We start from the raw sequence: 25689 nt of genomic DNA, 5'->3' as shown, positions 1-25689 counted from the left end.
AGTGTGTAGAGGGTTCATCCAGTTTTTTTAACATAATTTAAAATGACACAAACTATGCTTCTAGATACTGGGGTGCCAGTACACAGGGTCTGATAAGTGCGCAAGCCCAGATGTCTTCCACTCTTGGCAGGATAATAAGACCAGCCTTATCCTGGTTTTGCCCCCCCATAATGGCCATACCACCAAGGGGTCTTTAAAGAGAGGAATAAACTTCAGGGAGACTATGGCCCTGGAGCTGTTTAGCACCCTGCAGCTAAGTTAACATCATGCACCTTGTGCCAGTGTTTGCCACTTTACATGCCAACCAACATCTTCAATCAGGTGGGTCCAGGTATGGTACTGCAAGACTTAGCTGAGGAACCATCAAATCCAGAAAGTCGCAGTGGCTTTGGTGCAGCCTGAAACTTGATAGAAGAAATTTCAACATAAAAAAAAATATGCTTCTCTTAGTAGATAGAAGATATCCATATCCATATCATAAGGACACTATCAAAAAACAAAAGGCATGCTGAAAGTAGGAGGGTCTCAGTTTAAAAAAAAAAGTAATACATGGGTATACCATGTTTTGTGGTCTACAGAAATGGTATTTTGCTAGACTCATTAGCCAACTAGAAAGGTTTCTCTGGCTATTGATTTATAATATTGGCAGATATAAAGAAAATGATAACAGCTCTACCTAGTTATGCAGTCTAAATGCTATCAGTTGTAACAGAGATCCAACATTACAACTCTGTAATGCGAACTCTGATTCTGCGATTTCATGCATTTCTCTGTATTAACATATACAGTATATGTTAATACAGAGAAATGCATGAAATCACAGATTCAGGGATTTAAACATTTTGATGAGGAGAAATCTCAACAACAATGAATTTTAGCACTAGGTTCTTGGAGCAGGAAAAATCTCCAGAAATGCTATAAATTGCTTGATTCTCACCAATAGAAATTGAACTCGAGAGAGTCATTTACATCAAACAGGTAATTCCTTATTGTAAAATATGACTACAAAACACACATCTTATTCATGTAACATGAAACAAACAAAACCATATGGGTCATCAAACTCTGTCTTTCTCTAAGCAGTAAATGACAAAACAGAGTTTGCAGCTGTGTGATGTGTTACTTTAATGAACTCTGCAGAAAAACATCACTTGTCAACACTTACACACTTTCCCATCAATTCCAGGCGTGTGAATAATATATGACATCAGATAAGCAGAATGCAAATTCACATTTTCCAAACACCTTATTACACTACACAGTACAGTAATCACACTTGAAAATACACCATGCACTTGCATAAAAGAGCATGTCAAGTAGATTTGTAAAAATAGTGTACATGGTCAAAATGAACTTGGGCCAATGGATCCCATAGCATGAAAACAAAGAGGTTCGGTTTGAATTCTTGCATATACCGTTATCTCACAAAAGTGAGTACACCCCTCACATTTTTGTAAATATTTTATTATATCTTTTCATGTGACAACACTGAAGAAATTACACTTTGCTACAATGTAAAGTAGTGAGTGTACAGCTTGCATAACTGTAAATTATCTGTCCCCTCAAAATAATTCAACACACAGCCATTAATGTCTTAACCGCTGGCAACAAAAGTGAGTACACCCCTAAGTGAAAATGTCCAAACTGGGCCCAATTAACTATTTTCCCTCCCCGGTGTCATGTGACTTGTTGGTGTTACAAGGTCCCAGGTGTGAATGGGGAGCAGATGTGTTACATTTGGTGTTATTGCTCCAACTGTCTCATACTGGTCACTGGAAGTTTAACATGGCACCTCATGGCAAACAACTCTCTAAAGAAAAAAAGAATTGTTGCTCTACATAAAGATGGCTTGAGCTATAAGAAGATTGCCAAGACCCTGAAACTGAGCTGCAGCACGGTGGCCAAGACCATACAGCAGTTAAACAGGACAGGTTCCACTCAGAACAGGTCTCGCCATGGTCGACTAAAGAAGTTGAGTGCCCATGCTCAGCGTCATATCCAGAGGTTGTCTTTGGGATATAGACGTATGAGGGCTGCCAGCATTGCTGCAGAGGTTGAAAGGCTGGAGGGTCAGCCTGTTAGTGCTCAGACCATACGCCGCACACTGCATCAAATTGGTCTGCATAGATGCACAACAAAGCCCACAAACAATTTGCTGAAGACAAGCAAACAAAGGACATGAATTACTGGAGCCATGTCCTGCGGTCTGATGAGACCGAGGTAAACCTATTTGGTTCAGACGGTGTCAAGCGTGTGTGGCAGCAACCAGGTGAGGAGTACAAAGACAAGTGTGTCTTGCCTAGAGTCAAGCATGGTGGTGGGAGTGTCATGGTCTGGGGCTGCTTGAGTGCTGCCGGCACTGGGGAGCCACAGTTCATTGAGGGAATCATGAATGCCAACATGTACTGTGACATACTGAAGTGGAGCATGATCCCCTCCCTTTGGAGACTGGGCCACAAACACACCTCTGAGGTGACCACTGCCTTGCTAAAGAAGCTGAGGGCAAAGGTGGTGGACTGGCCAAGCATGTCTCCCAACTTAAACCCTATTGAGCATATGTGGGGCATTCTCAAACAAAAGTTGTAGGAGTGCAAGGTCTCTAACATCCACCAGCTCCATGATGTAGTCATGGAGGAGTGGAAGAGGACTCCAGTGTCAACCTGAGAAGCTCTGATAAACTCCAAATATTGGTGGCCACATAAAATATTGACACTTTGGGCCCAATTTGGACATTGCCACTTAGGGGTGTACTCACTTTTGTTGCCAGCAGTTTAGACATTAATGGCTGTGTGTTGAGTTATTTTGAGGGTCAGAAAATTTACTGTTATACAAGCTGTACACTGACTACTTTACATTGTAGCAAAGTGGCATTTCTTCAGTGTTGTCACATGAAAAGATATAATAAAATATTTACAAAAATGTGAGGGGTGTACTCACGTTTGTGAGATACTGTAGCTCTACAGGCCTTTGAAAATTAAAGTTAGGAACAAAATACCAGCCCCTAAACCATGTTATCAAACATAGGGAGATAAGTTAGCCAGTTTGGTTTCTCAGTTGCAAAGGGTAACACCAGCTCAATAAAAAACAAAATGATCAGCCTTCTAATACAATGCACACGTCACTCCGTAATGCAGAACATGACCCAGATAAAACTGTGAGTATTAATTTTCCAAAAAAATGTCATCAACTTACAGCTATGTACTGCATGCTACAATATTTCACATCTGATCTGTCAGCTGATCAAACAGAAAATGTTTTTTGTTTGCAAAGGTGCTAGGAGAAAGTTCATGTTGGTGAGGTATCTGTCCAGGTGCGGGTGAAGGGGGGGGGTAGAGGGGGAGAGCAGCATGTGCCTAGATGCAGTGTTATTATGTAGAGGGGATGGAGTGGTGCATTGATAGGTTGCAATTTCTCCATTCTCCAGATGTCTCACTGACAGGAGAAATGGAAGTATACCTCCTGTCAGAAGGAGTAGGAGCCTCGATTCTGGAGGGAGGATTCTGCTCTCTCTTCCCTTCAATAGAAGCCTACTATGGCTTTTAATTTTTGCACAAGTGACTGAAGCTGCTATTTAGGTAGTGGAAGTTGAATGAGTTATGCTTGGAGGACAGGGATATTATTTAGTGTCACTTTAGACCTCTTCAGTTTGCTGTGGCATGCCACAAACACTGGAACTATTACACCTGGAGGATGGGGGTGGCACAATTTGGCATCTTCGCCTTCGGTGCCGGATGACCTTGTTCCAGCACTGTATATGCCCATTTACAGTACCATGACCAACTGCAATCATCTCCTAATACAGACAGTGTGCATGCACAATATGTTTGATTCTTTACCCCTTGTAAGCAAGGTTGGGTGTTGTTGACAGGGGGGGAACAAGTATCTTTGACCATTAGAGGTTCTCATCTTCGCACTGTACAGCCTAGTAAAGGCTCAACTGCTGCAAGCAATGTCCAAAACCTGAAAATATCCCTAGCTAATATTTGGCCAATGTTGGCTACCTTGAACACAGGGAAGCAGAAACTACTTCGCAAAAAACTGGATCTTTGTAAGAACTTACAGTAAAATCCTTTTCTCTGAAGTCCATTGACAGATGCAGTAGCTATGCTTCTTACCATTGGGTTATGCGCCATCTACAGGAGTAGACTAGGCAGTGAAAAAAATTCACAGAAGCGCCTATAGGGGCTGTCCTTCTCAGCATAACCCCACACACACTGTGGTCTCAAATCAGTTTCGTAGCAAGCAGTGAAAAGAAGACACAAATTATCCCCATGCCAGAGGGGCGGGTACTGCGTCTGTCAATGGACTTCAGAGAAAAGGATTTTACGGTATGTTCTTATAAAAATCCAGTTTTCTCTAACGTGCATTGATAGACGCAGCACCTATGCTTGTTTACCATTGGGATGTCCCAAAGTAGTATAGGCATGAGGGGTGGGAAGAAATGCAACCAACAACAGTTAACGCATTTCCAAGGCTAAAAACGTAGCCAACTGGGTAAGAAAAAAGCTCAACCAGGAACATCAGGAGTTTACCCATGAAAGAAAAAAATTCAAACCCCTTAAAGAGAAAAAACAAGTCTCTTTAAACAGCAGCCTGCAAAACCTTGCGGCCAAAGGAAGCATCCGAAAATGCCAATAAATCTGTCTTGTAGAATTTTGTAAAAGTATGAACGGACGACCAAGTCGCCGCTTTACACACTTGAGAACAGCACTCAGCGTTCTAGTAGAATGCACTTTCACAGGGAAAGGAGGAACCTGACCCTTCAACGAGTAGGCCTAAACAACCATCTGCCTAATCCATCTGGATATGGTCACAGAAGACGCAGCCAAACCCTTACGAGATCCTTCAGTAAGGACAAAAAGAGAATCCAACTTTCTAAAGGACTCAGGTACCGTCAGATAAACCCTCATCGCCCAAACCACATCCAGTGAATGCAAGGCGATTTCTTGGGATGCTTAGGAAGAAAAGACGGCTTAGGTCGTAGAACCACCTTATCTCTGTGGACGACCAAATAAGGCGAACGACAAAAAAGCCCTTCCAACTCATACTCTGCGTGCAGAAGTAACAGCCACCAAAAAGGCAACCTTCTGTGATAAAAAAGGCAGAGATATGTCCTTAATATTCTCAAAAGGAGGCTTTTGAAGAACAGACAAAACAATTCAGATCCCACAGAGGCAAAGGGGATCTTCTAGGAGCAGCCTAGAAATTAAAGAATTAGCAGCCAACGGGCGTTGGAAGTAGATAGCTAAGGCCGACACCTGACCCTTGATCGTGCCCAAGGTCAACCGTTGCTCAACTCCTTTCTGCAAGAAATTCAAGACCCTCGCAACTGAAAACAAGCGAGGATGCAATTCACACCAGGAAATATACATCTTCCATGTACGATGGTAAATGTTTCTGGAAGTTGCTTTCCCAGCCCTCAACAAGGTAGGGATCACAGACTCAGAGAGACTTCTGTCTCCCAATATCTGGCCTTCAACAGCCATGCCGTTAGAGCCAGTAACTGTAAAGCAGGATCCTCCCTTAAAAAAAGGAGATCTGTTAAGCTCTTCAGCCACACTAAGCGGGGTATGGCAATCCCTACCGCTGACACTCTGGCAACCAGAGGGGCCGCATCCAAGGCCGCATCACACAGGAAAACCAAGGCCTGGGCCATCTGGTCCGTGAGCTCAATCAGGGTTGGGGGAACTAGGTCAGTGTTCAAGTTATCCCTAAGTACTTTAACTCACTCTGTTACCTTCTGTGAAACCAGAATGGACGCAAAGATCGGTTTTAGTATCGAGCCCGCCAAACAATGTAGGTGGTGGGAAAGGGATTCCACCCGTCTGTCCACCGGGTGCGTAAACCTTGGGAAATTTTCCATGGGCACCACAGTAGATTTGTTTAACCTGGAAACAGGGTGATCCACTCTAGGTGGCACCGTCCAGCGGCTCAAGACCGAATCAGAAAAGGGATAACGGCGTTTAAAACGCTTTGGCACTACTAGCACGTGCTTAATGCGCCACCATTGCTCATTCACAATATCATGAAAATCCTTGGGACAAGGAAACACCTGACCCGACTTCTGGGCTTTGCGGGAGCCAAAAATGACCCACTTTCCTGACTGTGTGGGCTCATCATCCATTGTTAATGTTTCTCTAACTGAACGAATCAGTGCTTCCACCATAGTGCATTCCTGCGCTACAGTCGAGGAGGACATATCCTCCTCACCATCCGACTGTGAGGACCGGGATCCCTCGAGGAGGGGGCTCTCTGTCCATATCAGGCTCTGAATCAGCGGACAGAGAAGGCAGTGGCCGTTTTTGGCTAGTGATTTGTTTTATCACAAAATCCACCTCTGATGCCAGATTTTCCAATGCTGCAGAAAGAGACATGAGGCACCGGCAGTCGCACTAAGGGGGTCTGGTGGAGAATTTATTTGAGACTCCATTTTGCAATTTGCAGAAAAAAAGGTGTACTGCCCATTTAAATCGCGATCGCGGTCCGCACCGCTATATCGTGCTGTAACCGGAGTCACCCTTAAATAGCAGCAGGTAGCAGAGTGTGCCCGAGGAATGCCCAAAAAGACCCCTATACTGTACCACCTCACAGTGTATTCAGCAGCTCTGCAGCATGGAGATTCAGCAGATGAAACAACTCACAGGAAATGACCTGAAAGCACAAGAGGATGAACTGCCTGTGTAGCTCCAGGCTACAACAAAATGGTGCCAATGCAAAAGCATAGGAAGCTCAGGAAAAATGGCCGGTGTACCTTACACACAGAGAGCCAATGCCCACACTAAAGATGGCGGCCGGAATCTCTGCCATACGGTCAGGACCCAGGCATGAGGGCAGCTCAGGAATCCACCTAAAAGGACCCAACAGGACAAGGTAACATTGTATACCCCCCCCGGGCGCAGAATATAGCATCCCCATGTGGGAGCAGGGAGGGCAGGGCCGGATCCTGATAGGTCTGGGGGATCTTTCAGGAAAAAACTGAGTCCTGTTATCCCCAGGAGTGGGCCCACATCCCCCCCAGAGGCCGCTAGGGACATGGGGGGCTCAGCATTACTCACCATACCATGGACCAGGTGGGCTCCGCCCCGGCATACTGCCTCTCACCCTGAGTGGGGGTGCTGCGACTCAGGGTGTTCCAGGTCGATGCGTCCCTGCGAGACAACTACTCACAGGCTCATCTCTCCACAGGGGCTCTGTCGTGGTGAGGCCTAGTGTGGTACTATAACCTCCTCACGCTCGTTGGCCAGGCTGGGAGACCATAAGGATCTAGATTATCCAGTGCGAAACCTCAGCTGGCTGTCGCTTGTAGTTCACCAGGAGGATCCCCCTGACACTAGCTAGCGATAGTGAGTAAAAAGAAATAAACATAAATATTCTGAAAAGAATAAAAAACTGAGACTGAAGTCCCAGCAGGAAACCTAGGTCCTACTCCTTCACTAGGCAGCAAGAAACTCATTTGAGAGCACAGTGTGTGCGGGGTTATGCTGAGAAGGACAGCCTCTATAGGCGTGTCAGTGAATTTTTTCACTGCCTTGTCTACTCCTGTAGATTTCACATAACCCAATGTTAAAGAAGCATAGCTGCTGCATCTGTCAATGGACGATAGAGAAATAATACAGGCACTTCAGCAGTGTTATTAGCTAAAACATAGTTTAAAAAAGGTTGTAAACCTTTAAAATAAAAAAATGAACAAAGCATATCCTTCTATACGGTGTACAGTATTTACCTTAATCCAAAGCACCTATTGTGATTTTTTTATCTGCTATTATCTTACTTCCTGTCATCCCAAAAAGTAAACTGAAAGTAAAAGCCTGCTCTGCCTCGGCAGACAAAGAGCATCTTTGCACCAAAGACAATATCTATCTGCATGCAGTGTGTTTGTTCTCCCTGTTTTTATGTGGGTTTCCCCTAAGTGTACTATTTACATACTACAATCCAGATACATGTTTGTAGGTAAGCTTATCTAGTTTCTTTCAAAAACCTGCCCTACTGTGCACGCATGAATGATGGCCTTGACAGAAACATCATACACTAAGATACACAACTCAATATATTTGATGTGATCGTAATGTGACATTTTGATTTGAAATTAATTTATCCCTTGAACAAAGAGCAAAGTTGACTAGAGGCAGGGAAGTTGATGCATGGGGAGATATTTGTTGTGACTCTCTCTGGGATCTTTCTCTCTGACTCAATGAACCCAATGAACAGATGTATGTGGATTAGAAGGTTTGGTCCATTTTCTGTAGAGAAAATGGTAGAACTGGTCACTTATCACAGAAATTTCACAATATCCAGATTAGAAAAATGGTGTGCAAAGACCAGCAAATGCTTGAATCTATTGCATTACTTGCTTTCATCAGGCTGTGTATGACCATTCTGACATACCTGAAAGAACTCTCCTAGTTTTCTTCTGTGACTGCAGCAAAGTGAGACAGCCAATTGAAAAATGACAAAATCAGAAAATATGTCTACTAATCATTATAAAAGAATACTTTGCACTTTTCCATGAGACAAAATGTTTTCAACCAAAATATTTCTACTGATGAGCAGCTAATATTATCCTTATACAGCAAATTTGGCAAAAAACTGAATTAATTAAAAAAAAACAAATGAATGATTCCCACATCAAATATCGGGTACTGAACAGAATGCGGGAGGATAAAACAATGACTATGTAGATAAAATATGCATATTTCAGTAGACCTTTAGCTGTTAAGTGGCAAACAGTTCAATTCTATAGCTTTTCACAATTTCAAGGCTGAAAGGAACCAGAAAGGACAGAGGTCACCAATGACAAAGAGTTTTCCAAAAAACGTTTGATGTCCATTATACAATTTGTTTTGTACAAGCTTTTCTCCATAGGCTTCTCATTAGTGCACAGATAGCAAGGAAATCAGCTGAATAAACCACATCTCAGGCTTCCTGCCTATGCTGCGGAAAGTGATATATTGTCTTCATTAACACAAATGGCGTTACAGAGTCACTCAGAATATCAATTTTACCAAGCATTTTTCAAAAATCGATTAAAGTATCACTATGTCTTCTTTCTTTACCATGCCACTGATCAGCACTACAGTGGTAATAATGCCAGGTGTTGTATAAAAAGATAAATGACTCACGTGGTACTGTTAGCCCCAGTACAGGTTAAAACACTATTTGGCATTTTCTTACTTTGATCTCTTCATTCTACTAAAAAAGGCATGTGTTCTTGTTACTCTCATAGAAAAATGTCTATTTACAGGATCTGTTCTCATTTGTACTATAACAGGCTTGTCTTATTGAACTCAATTAGAAGGTCTGATACTGTAAACAACATTTAAAGCATGGATGTATCAATTTATTATGAAGTCATTTAAACATCTAGACTAAAAATTGTACTGCAATGTTAAATGAGTATTTGAGACTATTATACTGCAAAATTATTGGTTATTGTGCTTTGTGGCTAGGAATCACCATTACTAACATAATATTGATAAAGGCTCCCTGCTAACAGCTAATTGAAAAAAAAATGCAGACAATTAAAAAGTATGAAAAAAAAATGCCAAAAAAATAACTTGTGGGGTCTCCCCCAAATGTTATACCAGACCCCCCCTCCTGAACCATACCAGGCCACATGCCCTCCGCATTTGGGGGGGGGGGGGGGTTGTGCTTTGGGGCCAAAGCACCTTGTCCTTATGTTGATAGGCACAAGGGCATCATCCCCACAACCCTGGCCGGTGATTGAGGGAGTCCACCGCTGGAACCCGAAAAAAAAACGCTACCGCTGTCCATGAAGGCCATCCGTGTTTTTGGGGTTCCGGTGGTGGTGGCATGATGGATGATGCATCTACATCGGGGGACACTGTTTTTTTTTATTTTTTAATAAAGGAGTTGTCAAAAACGGTCTCTGATATTCTTACTTTTTGGTGAATGGGTAGGGGTACAATGTACCCCATACTCATTCACACGAGGAGGGGGGCAGGATTAGGGGGCCCCCTTGTTAAACAACTAACAGACAGGGTTGTTGGAATGAGTCCCTTGTCCCTATCAACATCAAAGCATCTGCCCCACCATGTTGGGGGCATGTGGCCTGGTATTTATTTATTATTTATTTATTTTTTTAATCTATACCAGACCCAAAGGGCCATTATTTTTCATCCTTTTTTTATTATCATCATGTTTTTTTTTTACAATCAGCTGTCAGGGGAGACAGCTGATGAGTCATCCGTTGTAAAGGACACAGCGGATAGCGACTTGGCTCCTTAGCAACCAGCTCAATGCGGAAAATTACCGCATTAAATTATGTGGTAATTACCGCTAAATCAAACAAATACAACTAACAGACAGGTTTGTTGGAATGAGGCCCTTGTCCCTATCAACATCAAAGCATCCGCCCCACCATGTTGGGGGCATGTGGCCTGGTATGGTTCAGAAGGGGTTTGGCACTCACTTGTCCCCCCCTTTCCTGATCTGCCAGGCTGCATGCTCGGATAAGGGTCCGATATGGATTCTGGGGGACCCCATGTCTTTATTTTTTTAATCTATACCAGACCCGAAGGGCCTAGTATGGACTGGGGGAACCCACATTATTTTTCATACTTTTTTTATTGTCATCATGTTTTTTTTTTTACAATCAGCTGTCAGGGGAGACAGCTGATGAGTCATCCGTTGTAAAGGACACAGCAGATAGCGACCCGGCTCCTTAGCAACCAGCTCAATGCGGAAAATTACCGCATTAAATAATGTGGTAATTACCGTTAAATCAAACAAATACAACTAACAGACAGGGTTGTTGGAATGAGGCCCTTGTCCTTATCAACATTAAAGCATCCACCCCCCCATGTTGGGGGCATGTGGCCTGGTATGGTTCAGAAGGGGTTGGCGCTCCCTTGTTCCCCCCTTTCCAGATCTGCCAGACTGCATGCTCGGATAAGGGTCTGATATGGATTCTGGGGGACCCCATGTCTTTTTTTTTTTTTAAATTTACACCAGACCCGAAGGGCCTGGCATGGACTGGGGGGACCCACATTATTTTTCATACTTTTTTATTTTCATCATGTTTTTTTTTTACAATCAACTGTCAGGGGAGACAGCTGATGAGTCATCCGTTGTAAAGGACACAGCGGACGGCGACCCAGCTCCTTAGCAACCAGCTCAATGTGGAAAATTTACCGCATTAAATTATGTGGTAATTATCGCAAAATCAAACAAATACCACATTCAGTATTTAACGCAAAATTCTTAAGGAAATTGAACTTTCACAACCGATTTATCGCATGCGGTATTTTACCGCATTTTATTTGCCGTTATTTAACTCCTAGTGAATCGACCCTAATGTAAACTCTGGCACTGGTTGTGTTATTTTAAGCATGATTTCTCAGCAATACCTAAATGCACTTTTCAAAATATGTCTAAGGAAATCTAACACTGACTAATTTTTTTCTATTATAAAATTATGAAATCAAATGACAAAACTGCAATGTAAAATCATAGATGGATGGATGTATGCGCAGAAAACATAAAAAGTCATACATTTTTTAAAATGATAGATTATTTTAAAAAAAATAAATAAAATAACCAAACCAAAATGTAACATTCAAGCAAACCATCTCCCTGAACTTGATAAAAAACAAGTAGCCTGTTAACTCTCTGTGAGACTAGGTTAATAGCACAGCTGCCAAGCTTTACTAAGAATCCTGATTGAGCACGAAATGTTATGCTAAGAGTAATACAACCTGTAAAGTGGTGTAGGTGAACCATGAATAAACATAACCACTTTGTACACTTGTCAAACGGAAAATACTCATGGGCCAGTATATTTCCTTCCAGGGTAAACTAGTTTTCCCAACAATGCCTTTATTAAATTGTTTTTTCAACTCTAAAATAAAGTTATCAATGCAAACATATTAAGATTTGCTGTATTTTACAAATAAGGTTGATGCAAATGTGTGACAACCTGGTAGTATATGTTGATATAAACTATCACTTTAGGATATTACAGAAAAAAAAAATGGGATACATTCAAGTTTGGTTTTCACCCTCTTTGCCCCCACCATATGATCAAGAAAACATATGGACCTCAGCTTACATATTTTACTCCTCCAGGTGACAGACTCAAACAAGATGGCAATGCTTTTCAAAGATGCACCAAAGTCTGGGTAGCAATTTAAAATCTATGAAGTGCACTAGTACATGTGCAGTTCTCTGCTTTAATAAAGCCAAATAACCTAAATCAAGCTAGATGGAAAATGTTTTCTGCTTCTCCATACGCCCCATATCCCCAAGCTCTATAAATGGTGGCGCCTAACATTAAAGTGCTCAAGACGGGGGCGTGGCTAAGATGGCGGCGTGAGCAGACGTCTTCCCGGGAGCTCTGCTGAAATCCGGCTCTTTTCTCCTGAATAATCCTGTGGATCCACTCTAATTGGGACTTTTCTGACTGCGGATGCTGTCCAGAACCTCGGGACGGACGAAGGGCGGGAAGAAACTTAGTTTTCCTCCACTAATCCCGGATCTTGCTCCCGCGGCAGCCTCGAGGGGTGGCGGGCTGGTGCTGCGTGCCAAGATGGCGTCTCGGACGGAGGAACAGGAGACCCCGCCGGCACAGCCCCCAGGCATCTCGGAGGTGATGGCGGCTATCTCGGCGTGCCAAGCGGCTCTCACTAACAAAATTGAGGCGGTGCAGCTGGACGTTAGTTTGATCCGACAGGACATGGACAAGATCAGATCCCGGGTGGCTGAGGTGGAGGGGCGCGTGGGACAGGTGGAGGACACGGTGGCTGACCATTCTGCGGCCATCCGCACCCTGCAGACCAAGGTAAAAACTTTGGAATATCGGGCCGAGGACGCCGAAAATCGTTGTCGGCGGAACAACATCCGCATCATCGGCCTGGCGGAGGGGGCGGAGGGCAAGGACGCAACAGCGTTTGTGGAGGATTTGTTATGGGGCCTACTGCCCGAGGCCCACCTGTCCCAGCACTTCACGGTGGAATGTGCACATCGGGTCCCGCCCAAACCTGGCCCACCTGGATCCCCCCCACGCACCTTAATCCTGCGGCTGCTTAACTTCCGGGATGAAATCCTCTGGGCGGCTAGGGCCCTGGGTGAGCTTCGGTTCCAGAACTCTCGCCTGATGCTGTTCCCGGATTACTCGGTGGAAACGCAGAAAATGCGCAAGTCCTACGATGCTGTGAAAGCTTCTCTGTGCTCTTGTGGAATTAAGTATAGTGTCCTCTTCCCTGCTAAGCGGAGGGTGGTGGATGGGGAGTCGGTGCGGTTCTTCCAATCTCCTAAGGGTGCTGCGGCCTGGGTAGATACCCTTCCCCCTCAGGATAGGGGCTGATGGATGTTCCTGGCTCCCTGGCTGTGCCATTGGATTTCTCCTTTCTTCCTTTGCCTGGGTGTTCTATAGATCCTCGGACTCCCTTAATGTACTGTCCAGGTATCTGTAACTGTTACTTATCCCTCGGTCTGATTACCCCCCTTTGATTCTCCACGGTCCCTGTTGGATACTCACCTGTTGTGGAGCTGGGCCGTTATTTTGGGGGCCGGGGGACTGAAGCTGGTTCCTGCGCGGTTCTGGATACCGCTGTCTTTCTGTTTACACTCTACTATATGTGGATTTTGAACTTGGCAATTTTTCCCCTTCCTTTTTGTTTTTTCTTCTCCCCAAGTTGTTTTTTTTTTTTTTTTTTTCATTATGATTATCATTTTCACTGATCTACCTCAAGTATGTGCCCCTGGCTTGCCCAGGTGATTTGTTACTGAACACTGTGGACTGTTGCCGGTCGGCATCTTCCATGGGACAGACTGCCTCAGTTATTCCGGGCCGTCTATACCATCTGGGATCCTGGGGTCTGGGGTTCCTTGAGACGGTCCGGTTAGCCATGTGCCTCCTAACTGTTTTTTTTTGCCCTCGGGCTACTGGTTTGGGATCCATGCGGCCCTGTGTTTTCTGGGGTCCGCGGGGTGGGGGGAAGGGGTTTTTGGCTTGTTTTGGCCTGCTAGAGGTCCCGTTGGACTTCAGTTTGGTTTTTTGGGTTTCTATTGTTAATGTTTTTTCCTTATACAGGTTCCTTTACCGTATGACTTTGACACATCTATGTTGCTTGGTGGGTTTCATGAGCTCCTCCGGCCCGGGGGGGTGGGATACATGGGTCTCTTCTGGTGCTCCTATGCTGCATTAGATGTCTCATTTCCCTCTCTACCCTCCCCATGTTTGTCACCCTGCTTTTCCTTCCCTTCCCTTCCCTTCCCCTGTGATGTCTGATATCTCTGTCCTCTCTTGGAATGTGAGGGACCTTGGCTCGGCTGTGAAACGTTCTCTTGTCTCTAATTTCCTACGTAAGGCCTCTCCACACATATGTGTACTGCAAGAGACCCATCTTCTGGGATCTAAGGTATTGGGTCTGCAGAGGGCCTGGGTTGGAGCACATTATCACTCGGTGTACTCCAATTATGCCAGAGGGGTCAGTGTCCTAGTTCATAGGTCACTGCCTTTTACTTTGGTGGATTTGTGCACTGACCCCTTAGGTCGTTATGTAATTATACATGCTTTGGTTGCTGGGACTCCTTTGGTGGTGGTGGGGCTGTATCTTCCTCCCCCTGCGGAGGTCCCCCTCCTTACTCAGATTATGGAGGTGGCCCTTCGGTACGTTGTGGATGATGTCCTTGTATTGGGGGATTTTAACTTGGTGATGTACCCGGAGTGGGATAGGCTGCATGCCACTGCCTCTGGGACCCCTCGCCTGGCCCAATGGGCGGAAGCTTTTGCACTGACGGATGTCTGGCGTCACTTTCATCCCTCAACCCGGGCATACACCTGCCACTCAGCGTCTCATCGGTCCCTGTCCAGGATAGACCCACTCGGCCCTGCGCAAAGTGTCTGAGGTATCTATCCTGGCCAGGGGGATCTCTGATCATGCTCCGCTGCGGGTGGTGCTGCGGGGGGGGTCCCTCGGGCGGGGGTTTGTGGCGACTTTCCTGGTACTGGGCCACGCACGAGGTGGTGCAGGAGCATGTCCAAGAGGGGATTGGTCAGTTCTGGCAAACTAACGAGGACACGGCTGACCCGCATATCCTTTGGGACTCATTCAAGGCCTGGCTTCGGGGGGGGGGGGGAATATGGCATGTGCATAGCTGAGGTGCGTAGGGACTCTGAGAGATCTCTGAGGGAACGAGAGGAGGAGGTGCGGGTGAGGGAGGAGGCCTATGTGGCTAACCCCTCTTCCGCCACTTATGGTCTCTGGCAGTGTGCCCTTCGAGAGGTCCACCTTGTGCAGGTTGAGTTGACCCGTAAATCGATGCTATCCTCGGCCCAACGGGTTTATGAATATGGTAATAAGAATGGGAAGCTTCTGGCTTGGCTGGCTAAAGGGTTTACCCCGTCGGTTCATATTAGTGGAATTAGAGCTCTGGGTGGGGGACTCCTTCGATCTCCGGGGGAAATAACTGCCCGATTTCGGTCTTTTTATGAAACGCTCTACTCCTCCAGGGTGGACTACACATCTGTTGAGCTGGGCTCCTATCTGGATCGCGTAGACTTCCCGGTGCTAGACGCCGAGGTTGGGAATGCCCTGGAGGCTGATATTAAGTTGGAGGAGGTGCAGGAGGCTCTTGGCCTCCTGCAGGCTGGTAAGACCCCTGGAGCTGATGGTATCCCCTCGGAGGTCTATGTGGGTTATCAAGAAATTCTGGACCCCGTCTGGTCTCCCTGTTTGAGAATAGTTTTGCCCAGGGCTCTCTCCCGGAGTCTATGCGGGAGGCGGTGATCGTATTGGTCCCCAAGCCCGGGAAGGACCCGGAGGATTGTGCCTCGTACAGGCCGATCTCTTTAATAAATGTCGATGCCAAAATTCTGGCTAAGGTGTTGGCCCGCAGGGTGGCGGGAGTACTGGATGTGCTGGTGCAGGCGGATCAGACGGGGTTTATGCCGGGTAAGGGAACTGATATTAACCACTTTACCACCGCCCACAGTAATATTACTGCGGCAGAGTGGCTCGTTATCGTCTGACGATGTAGTACTACGTCGTCAGACACTCCCCCTTCTGGACGGCGCTTGCGCGCCGCCGGAGGCTCGCTACCGCTGTTTTCAGTCACAGCGGGAGTCGGGCCAGGGGAGGAGCAGCGGCGATCGCCGCCGCTCTTCCCCGATCGTCGGGGATCTAGTGTGGAGATCCGCCCGCCTGTGCTTACTGACGTGTGGGGGGGGAGGTGACTGAGTGAGCCAGGGACAGATCAGATGTCCAGGTATGCTGAACACTCCGATCTGTCACTCCCTGTCACTTGGGAGATCCGCCCGCCTGTGTAAACACAAGCAGGCGGATCTCCCAAGTGACAGGGAGTGACAGATCGGAGTGTTCAGCATACCTGGACATCTGATCTGTCCCTGGCTCACTCAGTCACCTCCCCCCCCACACGTCAGTAAGCACCAGGCATACATTAACCCCTCCCTCTCCAATAAAATTAACCCCTTCCCTGCCAGTGTAATTTTTACAGTAACAGTGCATATTTATAGCACTGATTACTGCAGTAATGTCACTGGTACCCCCAACAGTGTCAAAAATGTCAGTCAAGGGTCCGATCTGTCCGCCGCAATGTCGCAGTACCGCAAAAAAAAATCGCAGATCGCCGCCATTACGCGTTAAAAAAAAAACACCAAAAATTACAGAAATCTTTCCCTTTGTTAGTAAACGCAATAACTTTTGCGCAAACCAATCAAAATACGCTTATTGTGATTTTATTTACCAAACATGGGTAGCAGAAAAATAAATTGGCCAAAAATTAAAAAAAAAAATAGGTTTTTACATCTTTTTTGGGAGGAATTTCATATAAAAAAATGTTAAAAATATTGTTATTTTTTTCAAAATAAACGCTCTTTTTTTGTTTATAGCGCAAAAAGTAAAAATCGCACAGGTGATAAAATACCACCAAAAGAAAGCTCTGTTTGTGGGAAAAAAAGACGTAAATTTCGTTTGGGTACCGCGTCGCACGACCGCGCAATTGTCAGTTAAAATCGCACAGCGCCGAATCGCAAAAAGTGGCCTGGACGTAAGACAGCAAAATCCTCCGGTGGTAAAGTGGTTAACTTGCGGAGGCTTTTCCTGAACTTGGTGGCGGACCATGTTGACCCTGGGCAGCGAGTCATAGCCTCTCTCGACGCCGAGAAGGCTTTTGACTCAGTTGAGTGGGGGTTCTTGTGGGAGGTTCTCCGGCAGTTTGGCTTCGGCCCCAAATTTCTCACTTGGCTGACCATGCTTTATCGTCTGCCCACTGCTCGAGTTCGCACCTCTGGTGGGATCTCGGATTCCTTCCCCCTGCTGAGGGGCACCCGCCAGGGTTGCCCCCTTTCGCCATCCTTATTTGCCCTGGCTCTAGAGCCTTTGGCGATTCTGCTCCGGGGTTCCCCCTCTGTGGTGGGTCTGCGGGTGGGTCCCCTTGAGGAAAAAATTTCCCTTTACGCGGACGATGCGTTGTTGTATCTGCATGATGCTAATGGTTCTCTGCGGGTGGCCCTTGAAATCTTCGATGAGTTTGGTCGTTTTTCCGGGGTGCGTATCAATTGGTCGAAATCGCTCTTGTTCCCTCTGGACCCGGGGGCTAAGGTGGTGGCAGCCCCGACCCCCCTGCGCTGGGTGGACCAATTTCGATATCTGGGTATCGAGGTGCGACGGGACCCGACCTCCTTTAGATCTCTGAACCTTGATCCCCTTGTAACTCACCTTCGGGATAGGTGTGCCCTCTGGGCCACGTTACCTTTGAATCTCATGGGTAGAATTAATTTGCTTAAGATGATTTTTCTGCCTAAATTTTTATATTTTTTTCGTAACTGCCCTGTCTGGTTACCGGTTTCCTTTTTCAAGGCTATCGATGGCTGTATGAGTTCCTTTATTTGGGCGGGTAAGTCTCCTCGTTTGGCTAGATCTACTCTGTGCCTGCCGTCGAGCTGTGGTGGTCTTGCGATGCCTGATTACCGAACATACTACTGGGCGGCGGTGCTGGTCACCGTTGGCTGGTGGTACGCGCAGTCTCGGGATAATGCGGCGGGTCTGCCTGGAGGCTGCTCTAGTGGGTTCATTGCAGGGCCTTAGTAACCTGGTTTATCGGGGTCTTCAGGCTTGTCCTCCTGCCCTACAATCTACCAGGGTGACACTGCGGGTATGGGGGGCGGCGAGACGCAGGTTTCTGTCTCCCACCCAGTGGTCGCCGGTGTGCCCCTTATGGGGAAATCCTAATCTGGGACATCTGGTGTCCTTGCCTGATCCTCAGTTGTGGGCGCGGTATGGCGTGCAGACCCTCCGGGATGTGTGCCCCGGAGGCTCCGTTCTCCCCTTTCCTGACCTTCGGGGGGCGAGGGGCCTACCTGGATGGATGAATTTCAGATACCTGCAGTTGCGACATGCACTCCGGGCTCAATTCCCTGTGGCCATCACTCTGGAGATGGACCCTGTGGAGGAGCTGCTTGCCCATGAACTGTTGGCCAAGCCGTTCTCTTCTCTGTATCTTACTCTACAGTGCTCCCATTCGCCTAGAATGGATAAGTTGTGGGACATGTGGAAGGAGGACCTGCCTGGCCTTGAAAGGGACGATTGGGAGGACTGTTTTGAGGCTGGCACTAAGATGATGATCTCTGCCAGAGACGACTGATCCAGACCAAATTTCTATACAGAGTCTACTATACCCCCCAGAGGCTCCACAGGATTAGCCCTCAGAGATCTCCGAACTGTCTTATCAATGTGGGTACCTTTTTGCATATGTTTTGGGACTGCACCAAGGTGGCCGAATTCTGGTTACAAGTGTTTGATACCATCAACCATAGGTTGGGCTTGACTCTCCAGGTCTCGCCGATCCTGGCCCTGCTGGGCATTATGGATGACGACCAGAGACCCAGACCCACTAAACTATTGGTCACGTATTTGCTGTACTATGCTAAGCGGGAAATCGTTCTCAAGTGGATTGCTCCTTCCCCCCCCTCGTGGTTTCCTGGGAGCACTCTATTGATGAGGTTTTACCATTATATAAGATGACTTACATGCTGCGCAATTGCCCTAAGAAGTTTGATCGGGTATGGCAGCCGTGGTTGGCCCCATCGGGCTAACCGGGACTGGCCGTCCGCTTTTATTATTGGTGCTTCTGGGCCTGGGGGCATGGGAAGGTTTGCTTAATATAACCGGTTTTATGATGCTATTGCTGTCCTTGCTGTCGTTACTGTTCATGTAATCTGTTGGCTGTTTATACTGTGTATTTGATGTCCAACTTTTTGAATGTGTCTTTCCAAGTTTTTTCAATAAAGGAACCGTTTGAATTGTAAAAGTCCTCAAGAAGACTTCTAGACATGCACACTGTCAAATGGATGCATGTTAGATAAAAAAATGTTTTTTCAAAGGTCAGGCCACTTAGTCATACATTAATAATGTACGTTGGAATGCAATGGTTGAACAGTATTAGAAAGCCTGCAGAACAGAAATAACCATATTCCAGTGGTCAGCACATCACTGCCAGTTAGGTGCAGGTTATTTGCTGACCTGCCTTGGAAATGTTTAAAGCATTGCTGTTGTTTTCTGGACAAGTTACACAAAATTCTTTCCAGTGTAGATAAGTTGTAGTAATAGCCTGAAAAGGAAGCAGGTGTAGAGCTATATTTACAGAACATCTCTCAACAAAGTTCACAGTTTGGGTATGACTTGCTTTCCTGCTTTTCCTGCTGTATTACAGGGCTGATATTGCACAATACATATTTCACATCCCCTCACTCTGGCTGTATCAGCAATTGTAACGCCACAAGCACATTCGAAAATCATTCAACATATTGGCACATTCATACCAGGAAAACATGAATAAGCAATAGCGGTTTCATGTTGTCAGCCATTGTCAGAATCTAAAGTGGACATAAACCTACAACCTAAAGTATGGACGACAATTTATTATACCAAAAAAATCAGTAATGTGAAGCTATTCATGAATTGTGACAGAGTTTGAGTATAATTTCTGTAGCTGTAATTGTTTGCCATGCCATATTCAAAACCTAAAAAACACCCATCCAACCCAATACTTCAAATATCTATGTGTATATGCAATAATTGCTGTGCCAAAAAATACTATAAAGTATTGCACTAGATAATATTTTCTATAGAACAAAGCACTAAATATCCTTTCTTGTATTAAGAGAGGTATGAACACCAGAGAGATATCTCTCCTGTACAAATCACTAGTAAGACCTCATGTGGAATATGCAGTTAAGTTTTGGTCACCGGTTCACATAAGGAATATCAGGGAACTGGACAAAGTGCAGAGTAGGGCAACCAAACTGATAAGAGGCATGGAGAAGCTCAGCTATAAAGAAAGATTAGAGGACCAGAATTTATTCTCTCTTAAGAAGAGGAGATTAAGGGGGGGGGGGGGGGATATGATCAACGTGTAAAAATGCATAAGTGGTCCATATAGTGGATACTAACATCTATAGGTAAAGTTGATCCAGGGAATATTTGATTGCCTCTTTGGGGGTCAGGAACTATTTTGTTTCCCCCTGCTGGAGAAAATTGAGCCATGCTTTATTGTTTTTTTTGTTTTTTGTCTTCCTCTGGATTAACTGAGGGTATAGGATCGTGTATATGGAGGTTTGGATTGATATGTGTTTTGTTTTTGTTTTTTTCTGTGGGCTGCACTGGATGGACTTGTGTCTTTTTTCAGCCAGATTAACTATGTAATTATGTAACCTGTTGGATGAAAATCTAACACAATTAACAGTTTTCTTCTTTGTAACAGACCATTTTAAAATAGCTTTGTCCCAGAGAATATGGAGGCATTTCTGGATCATGTTGAGATATGGCTTCTACTTTGCAAGATAGAGCATTACCTTGCATTTTTGGATGGCACAGGGAATTGTGTTCACAGACAGTGATTTGTGTCAGTATTTCTTAGCCCATGCAGTGATGTCCATCACAGAATCATGTCTGTTTTTAATGCCATTTGAGGGCCTGAAGATCATGGGACTTAAACATTGTATTTTGGCCTTTTCCCCATGCACAGATATTTCTCTAGATTCTATGAATCTTTTAATAATAATATGCACAGTAGATGATGATTTATTTAAGGTTATTGCCATTTTACATTGAGGAACATTAACTCTGAAAATGTTAGATGCAGCTTTTCACAGATTGGTGAACCTCTGCCCATTCTTTACCTCTTAGGCCCTGTTACCCGAAAGATATGAGATTTAATTTACCTCAGACAATATTTGGGTTAAAAATGAGAGTTCTTTGACTATGAATGAAAGCTTTAGAACAGCAATTATTTATTGGTATATAGTTTGAAAAGCCTAAATTAATTTACAACAATCTAACTATTGTACATACTACAAAATGTAAAATATTCCTAGTTTAACTGAACAAGTATAGAGTATATACTCATATACAAACACACTAAGACCGACACAAAGAGGACAAACAATGTAAACCTTAATCCTTCATAGTTACCCTTCAATTGAGTGTTTCCTCCTGGTCTCCCATGTCAAACAGGAAGTCACTCTATCTCCACCTTTGCTAATATAGAACCATATCGCATTGCCTTGTATAGGGCTATTCTGATTGATTCAGCTATCATGCCCTGTTCCTCCCTCTGGGCGTATCTCGTTCAGGATAGGACAACTTCCCCCTCCCCTAGCATAATTCAGCCTCTTGCTAACCACTCCTCTCTGTTGGGGGGGGGGGGGGGGAAATGTATTCATAACTGTGGAGTAGCTCTGAAATTGCTAATTAAGATATGCAAGATTTATCCTGGAGGCCCATTGCCCACCCCTCAAGAGATGGCTCATCCTCATTGCATATCTTAATGAGAGTTCTTTGATATGGAGGACCGAAATCAGGGCGGACATGACATAGTCTATTTATCCTAGTTTCATTGGCCCAAGAAAATCTGGCTCCCAGAAATGTAATCGCAGGGTGACACCATTAGGCATATCAACAGGCTACCTCCCAGCGAACAGACTTGTTGAATGGGATACTTTTTATGTGTTTAAATGTGAATAGCCGGCTGGCCTTTCAAATGGACTTGTTAGACTGGATTCCTACTACTGACTGCAGACTGAAGTCACACAATTTCATATAATTGATAATCCTATATCAACTAAATGTAAAATCAAAACTCAATATCTCGTACATATATATATTTACATTAATATTTACAATCTCTAATGGGGATTTATACATAACTCCTCCTCAGGCCACAGTAATAGAGATTACGCATAAACTCATAAGGCAACAGACCCCTTTCACACAGGCTTTCCGATCAGGTCCGCCTGTCAGTTTTTCAGGCGGACCTGATCAGATGCTACATGCACCTCTATGGAGCATCGGATATCAGTGTTGACATGTCCGCTGATGCTAGCTTCTATCCGATCCGATCCTGTCCGTGAAATCCAGAGAGATGGTAGCCCTATTTTCCATCTGTCTGGATTTTAGATTAGATGAAAACTAACATTTGGTCCGGTTTCATCCGATCTCCCATAGAGGAGAGCGGGGCTCTGACAGGTCTGTCTCAGCAGAGTGAGTGGAGAAGAACCTGTCATCCACCTGCTCAGCGGGGATCAGCAAAACTGAGTCCGCCAGGTGGAAAGCCCGTGTGAAAGGACCCTTAGACACTCTAAATCTCTAAGATGCACTTTTTATTCCCAATCATGTCAATTAACCTAATCAGTCACAAACTGTTCTTCAAGTGACTTAAAATACAGACAACATTGCAGTTATCATTCATACCAGCCTCCATCGTGACTTCGGGACTTTTACTGTCTTCATCTGTTGAGGCGTCATAGTCATCATTCTTTATGTCGCTGACAGGAACAGTGTCAAATGGAATAGAACTGTTGCTGTTGGGAATAAAGCATAGGTAAGGAAAATTAAAAGTAACACACATATAACATTACTCGTGTCCTTTTGCATATCATTCCATTATAAAGGTAAGAGCACACTTTCCACATCAGTTTTTGATAAGAATTTAAGCAATACTTTGTGTTGACAGGAAACTGCACAACAGTTCATGTCTTTCTGTTCACACCATATCATGATTGATGAAAGTTAGAAATATATTGTAACTGTTATGCCATATTAAAAAAACATTTTTATATTTCTGTACCAGTTCTTGAAGATGGGATGGTTGCTAAAAGGAACAGAATGAATAGAATGTATGTGTCCATCACTGAGTCATCAACCAAAATATAATATACCTAAATTATAAAATTTATATTTTATGCACAAACACTAGTTGTAAACCCTCAAAACATTCAATAAAATGACAGACAGCCTACATATTTATGTTATTATGTCCATATACAGTAGTTGCCCATGTTATATTCTCTCAATTGAAATCTTGACATACTGTCTTTCTTACTGTTAACATTTTACTTTGTTAAAGTAAATATAATTTTCAATGAAATTCATATATTTCACTTCAAACATCACTGTATTACTGCATTATTTACAGGGACATGGTAATTTATGTATCCATAATTTTACTTGTTATGAATCTGAGGTACAGTTTACTGTGATATGGTGTGACCTGTCATAATGAAGGGGGCACATGTGCACAGTGATCATGACTGCAGCAGCTAGAAGGAGCTCTGCACGAACTGGGGAAACTTGCCTGCTTTATAAGCTTTTCTGTGCCTATACGACTCTTCGACCTACATCTTAAAGGTTTGGAATACTCCTTCTACTTATCTAGCAACATGGTTCTTCTGAATAGTAAAGCCAAAAGGAAAACGTAGCCATTAGGGGTCCTAGCACAAGCAACCAAGATGGCCGACAACCAGTCTCAGGACCTACTACCAAGAAAAACTGAAACTATCACATGGAGCCTGCTGATTCCCAGTACATGGACTTAGTCTCTACTTCTCCAATCCACAGTGTAACTTTGGACAGGTTTTAAAATATGCTCCAAAAAGCCCTGGACAAATTGTCTCCAAAGATCACTCACTATCTAAGGAACTGCAGGAACTTGACCACATAACTTTAGATCTCAAGTCCTGCTTTTCAGAAGCTTCTAAGATTTTCAATATTTACCAAGAAGTACACTGCTCAAAAAAAAAAAAATTAAAGGAACACTTTGAAAACACATCAGATCTCAATGGGGAAGCATATCATGCTGGATATCTATACTCATATGGCCAGGGTAATGTGTTAGGAAGGAAAGGATGCCACATCATTTAATGGATATGAAAATGATCAACCTACAGAGGGCTGAATTCAAAGACAGTCCGAAAATCAAAGTGAAAAAATAATGCAGCTGGCTAGTCCTCATGGGATGGAGGGAAGGTGAAGGCACTCCCTAGTTTTCAAACCTGGCATTTCTACATAGAATGGTATGGATGTTATGTTTTATGTTTGCAAATATTGAAGAAAGTTTCAAAATAAATAACTTTTTGTCATTTATTATTATTATTTTTGTAGAATTGGTGATTATCTTGAAAAAGCCATGTTTTTTAAAATAAAGCTGAAACGCGTCGGAATCCCCTTGTTCAGTCACATCCTCAGTCGCTTGCCTGCTTGGATGTCTACACACTATACATCGGGAGTCACCATCTCATCATTAAGTAATGTTCAACTGTGTGGCCTAGTTGCTGTATGTTAACCATGTGCTAAACTTTATGAGGAATGTTAATTATACTTTTTTGAAGCCTCTTGGTATTTTAAACTTTAAATTTATCTCAATAAAATGATGTTTTATTCACAAATATACTTTTGCCTACACAATCCCATCTTTTGTTCGGTCAAGGATCCAACACAATTGTGATATTAGGGAAGTACACTGTGGCGGCCGTGGTACTGGGCGTGGTGGTGGAGTCCGACACTTCCTGTGTTTCTGGCAGCGTTCAGTATCCAGGCTTACATCCAATAGTGGCAGGGAGGTGCTCGCGTTCGGAGCATGCGTGCTCCTTCCTCAGGCATGCTGATTTATGTTGCAGACTGGGAGTTTTATAGCTGAGGGACTCAGGGGGCGGGGGCTTGTTGCTGTGGAGATGTGATATATACAATGAGTAATCAGGCCAGAACAGGAAGTCATATGACAGAGTCTCTGGGGGTGGGGCCTGTTGCTGTTGAGATGCGGTGTATACAATGAATAATCTGTCCGGAACAGGAAGTCATATGACAGAGAGTCTCCAGGGGGTGGGGGTCTGTTGATGTGGAGATGCAGTGTATACAATGAGTTATAAAAAAAAGTTTGAAATAAATAAAAATAAGAATAAAAATAAGAACAATAAAAATAAAGTTAGAGGTGAAAAAATAAAAAAATTTAAAAAATTTATATTAATAATAAACCTGAAAAACTAAAAGATAATGCATATATACTCATATGTATAGGCACATAGAGATAGGAATGAGATAAGTCCATGATGGAGAGGGGCTTCTCGTAGGTAATTGAGATGAGGGTGGTAGTATTTCAAGGTAGAGGAAAAAGCAGAATATGAAGTATTCTGGAGAAAAAATGCAGGATAAAGTATTGCTATATTTAGGATAATCGGTAGTAGTTTACAGTAGTGGGTCCACCTCAATTTCTTTGTTTAAGCCCCCCCGGTGTCAAGAAGTCCAGGCGATATATCCAATAGGATTCTCGAGCACATAGGCGTTTAAACCTTTCTGCTGGAGGAAGATTTTTCGGTATGGATTTGATAATCCACACTTTTAGGTCCGCTGAAGATTGGTGGTGGTGCTGCAGGAA

General features: G+C 44.3%; 1 protein-coding gene across 1 annotated transcript in view; it reads right to left on the bottom strand.

Moving 5' to 3' along the window:
- The window catches only part of XRCC4 (X-ray repair cross complementing 4), a 629438-nt gene that overhangs the window by 270256 nt on the left and 333493 nt on the right, over positions 1 to 25689 (bottom strand). The window contains exon 6 of the mRNA XM_082253034.1: positions 22731 to 22840. Within this exon, the coding sequence (XP_082109160.1) occupies positions 22731 to 22840 (110 nt within the window). The remainder of the gene's footprint in view (positions 1 to 22730; positions 22841 to 25689) is intronic.

Source organism: Pelophylax lessonae, assembly GCF_965119305.1.
Source record: "Pelophylax lessonae genome assembly, chromosome: 1".
NCBI lineage: Eukaryota > Metazoa > Chordata > Amphibia > Anura > Ranidae > Pelophylax > Pelophylax lessonae.
The sequence above is the reverse complement of the archived record's forward strand: the minus strand, read 5'-3'. Positions and strand labels throughout refer to the sequence as shown.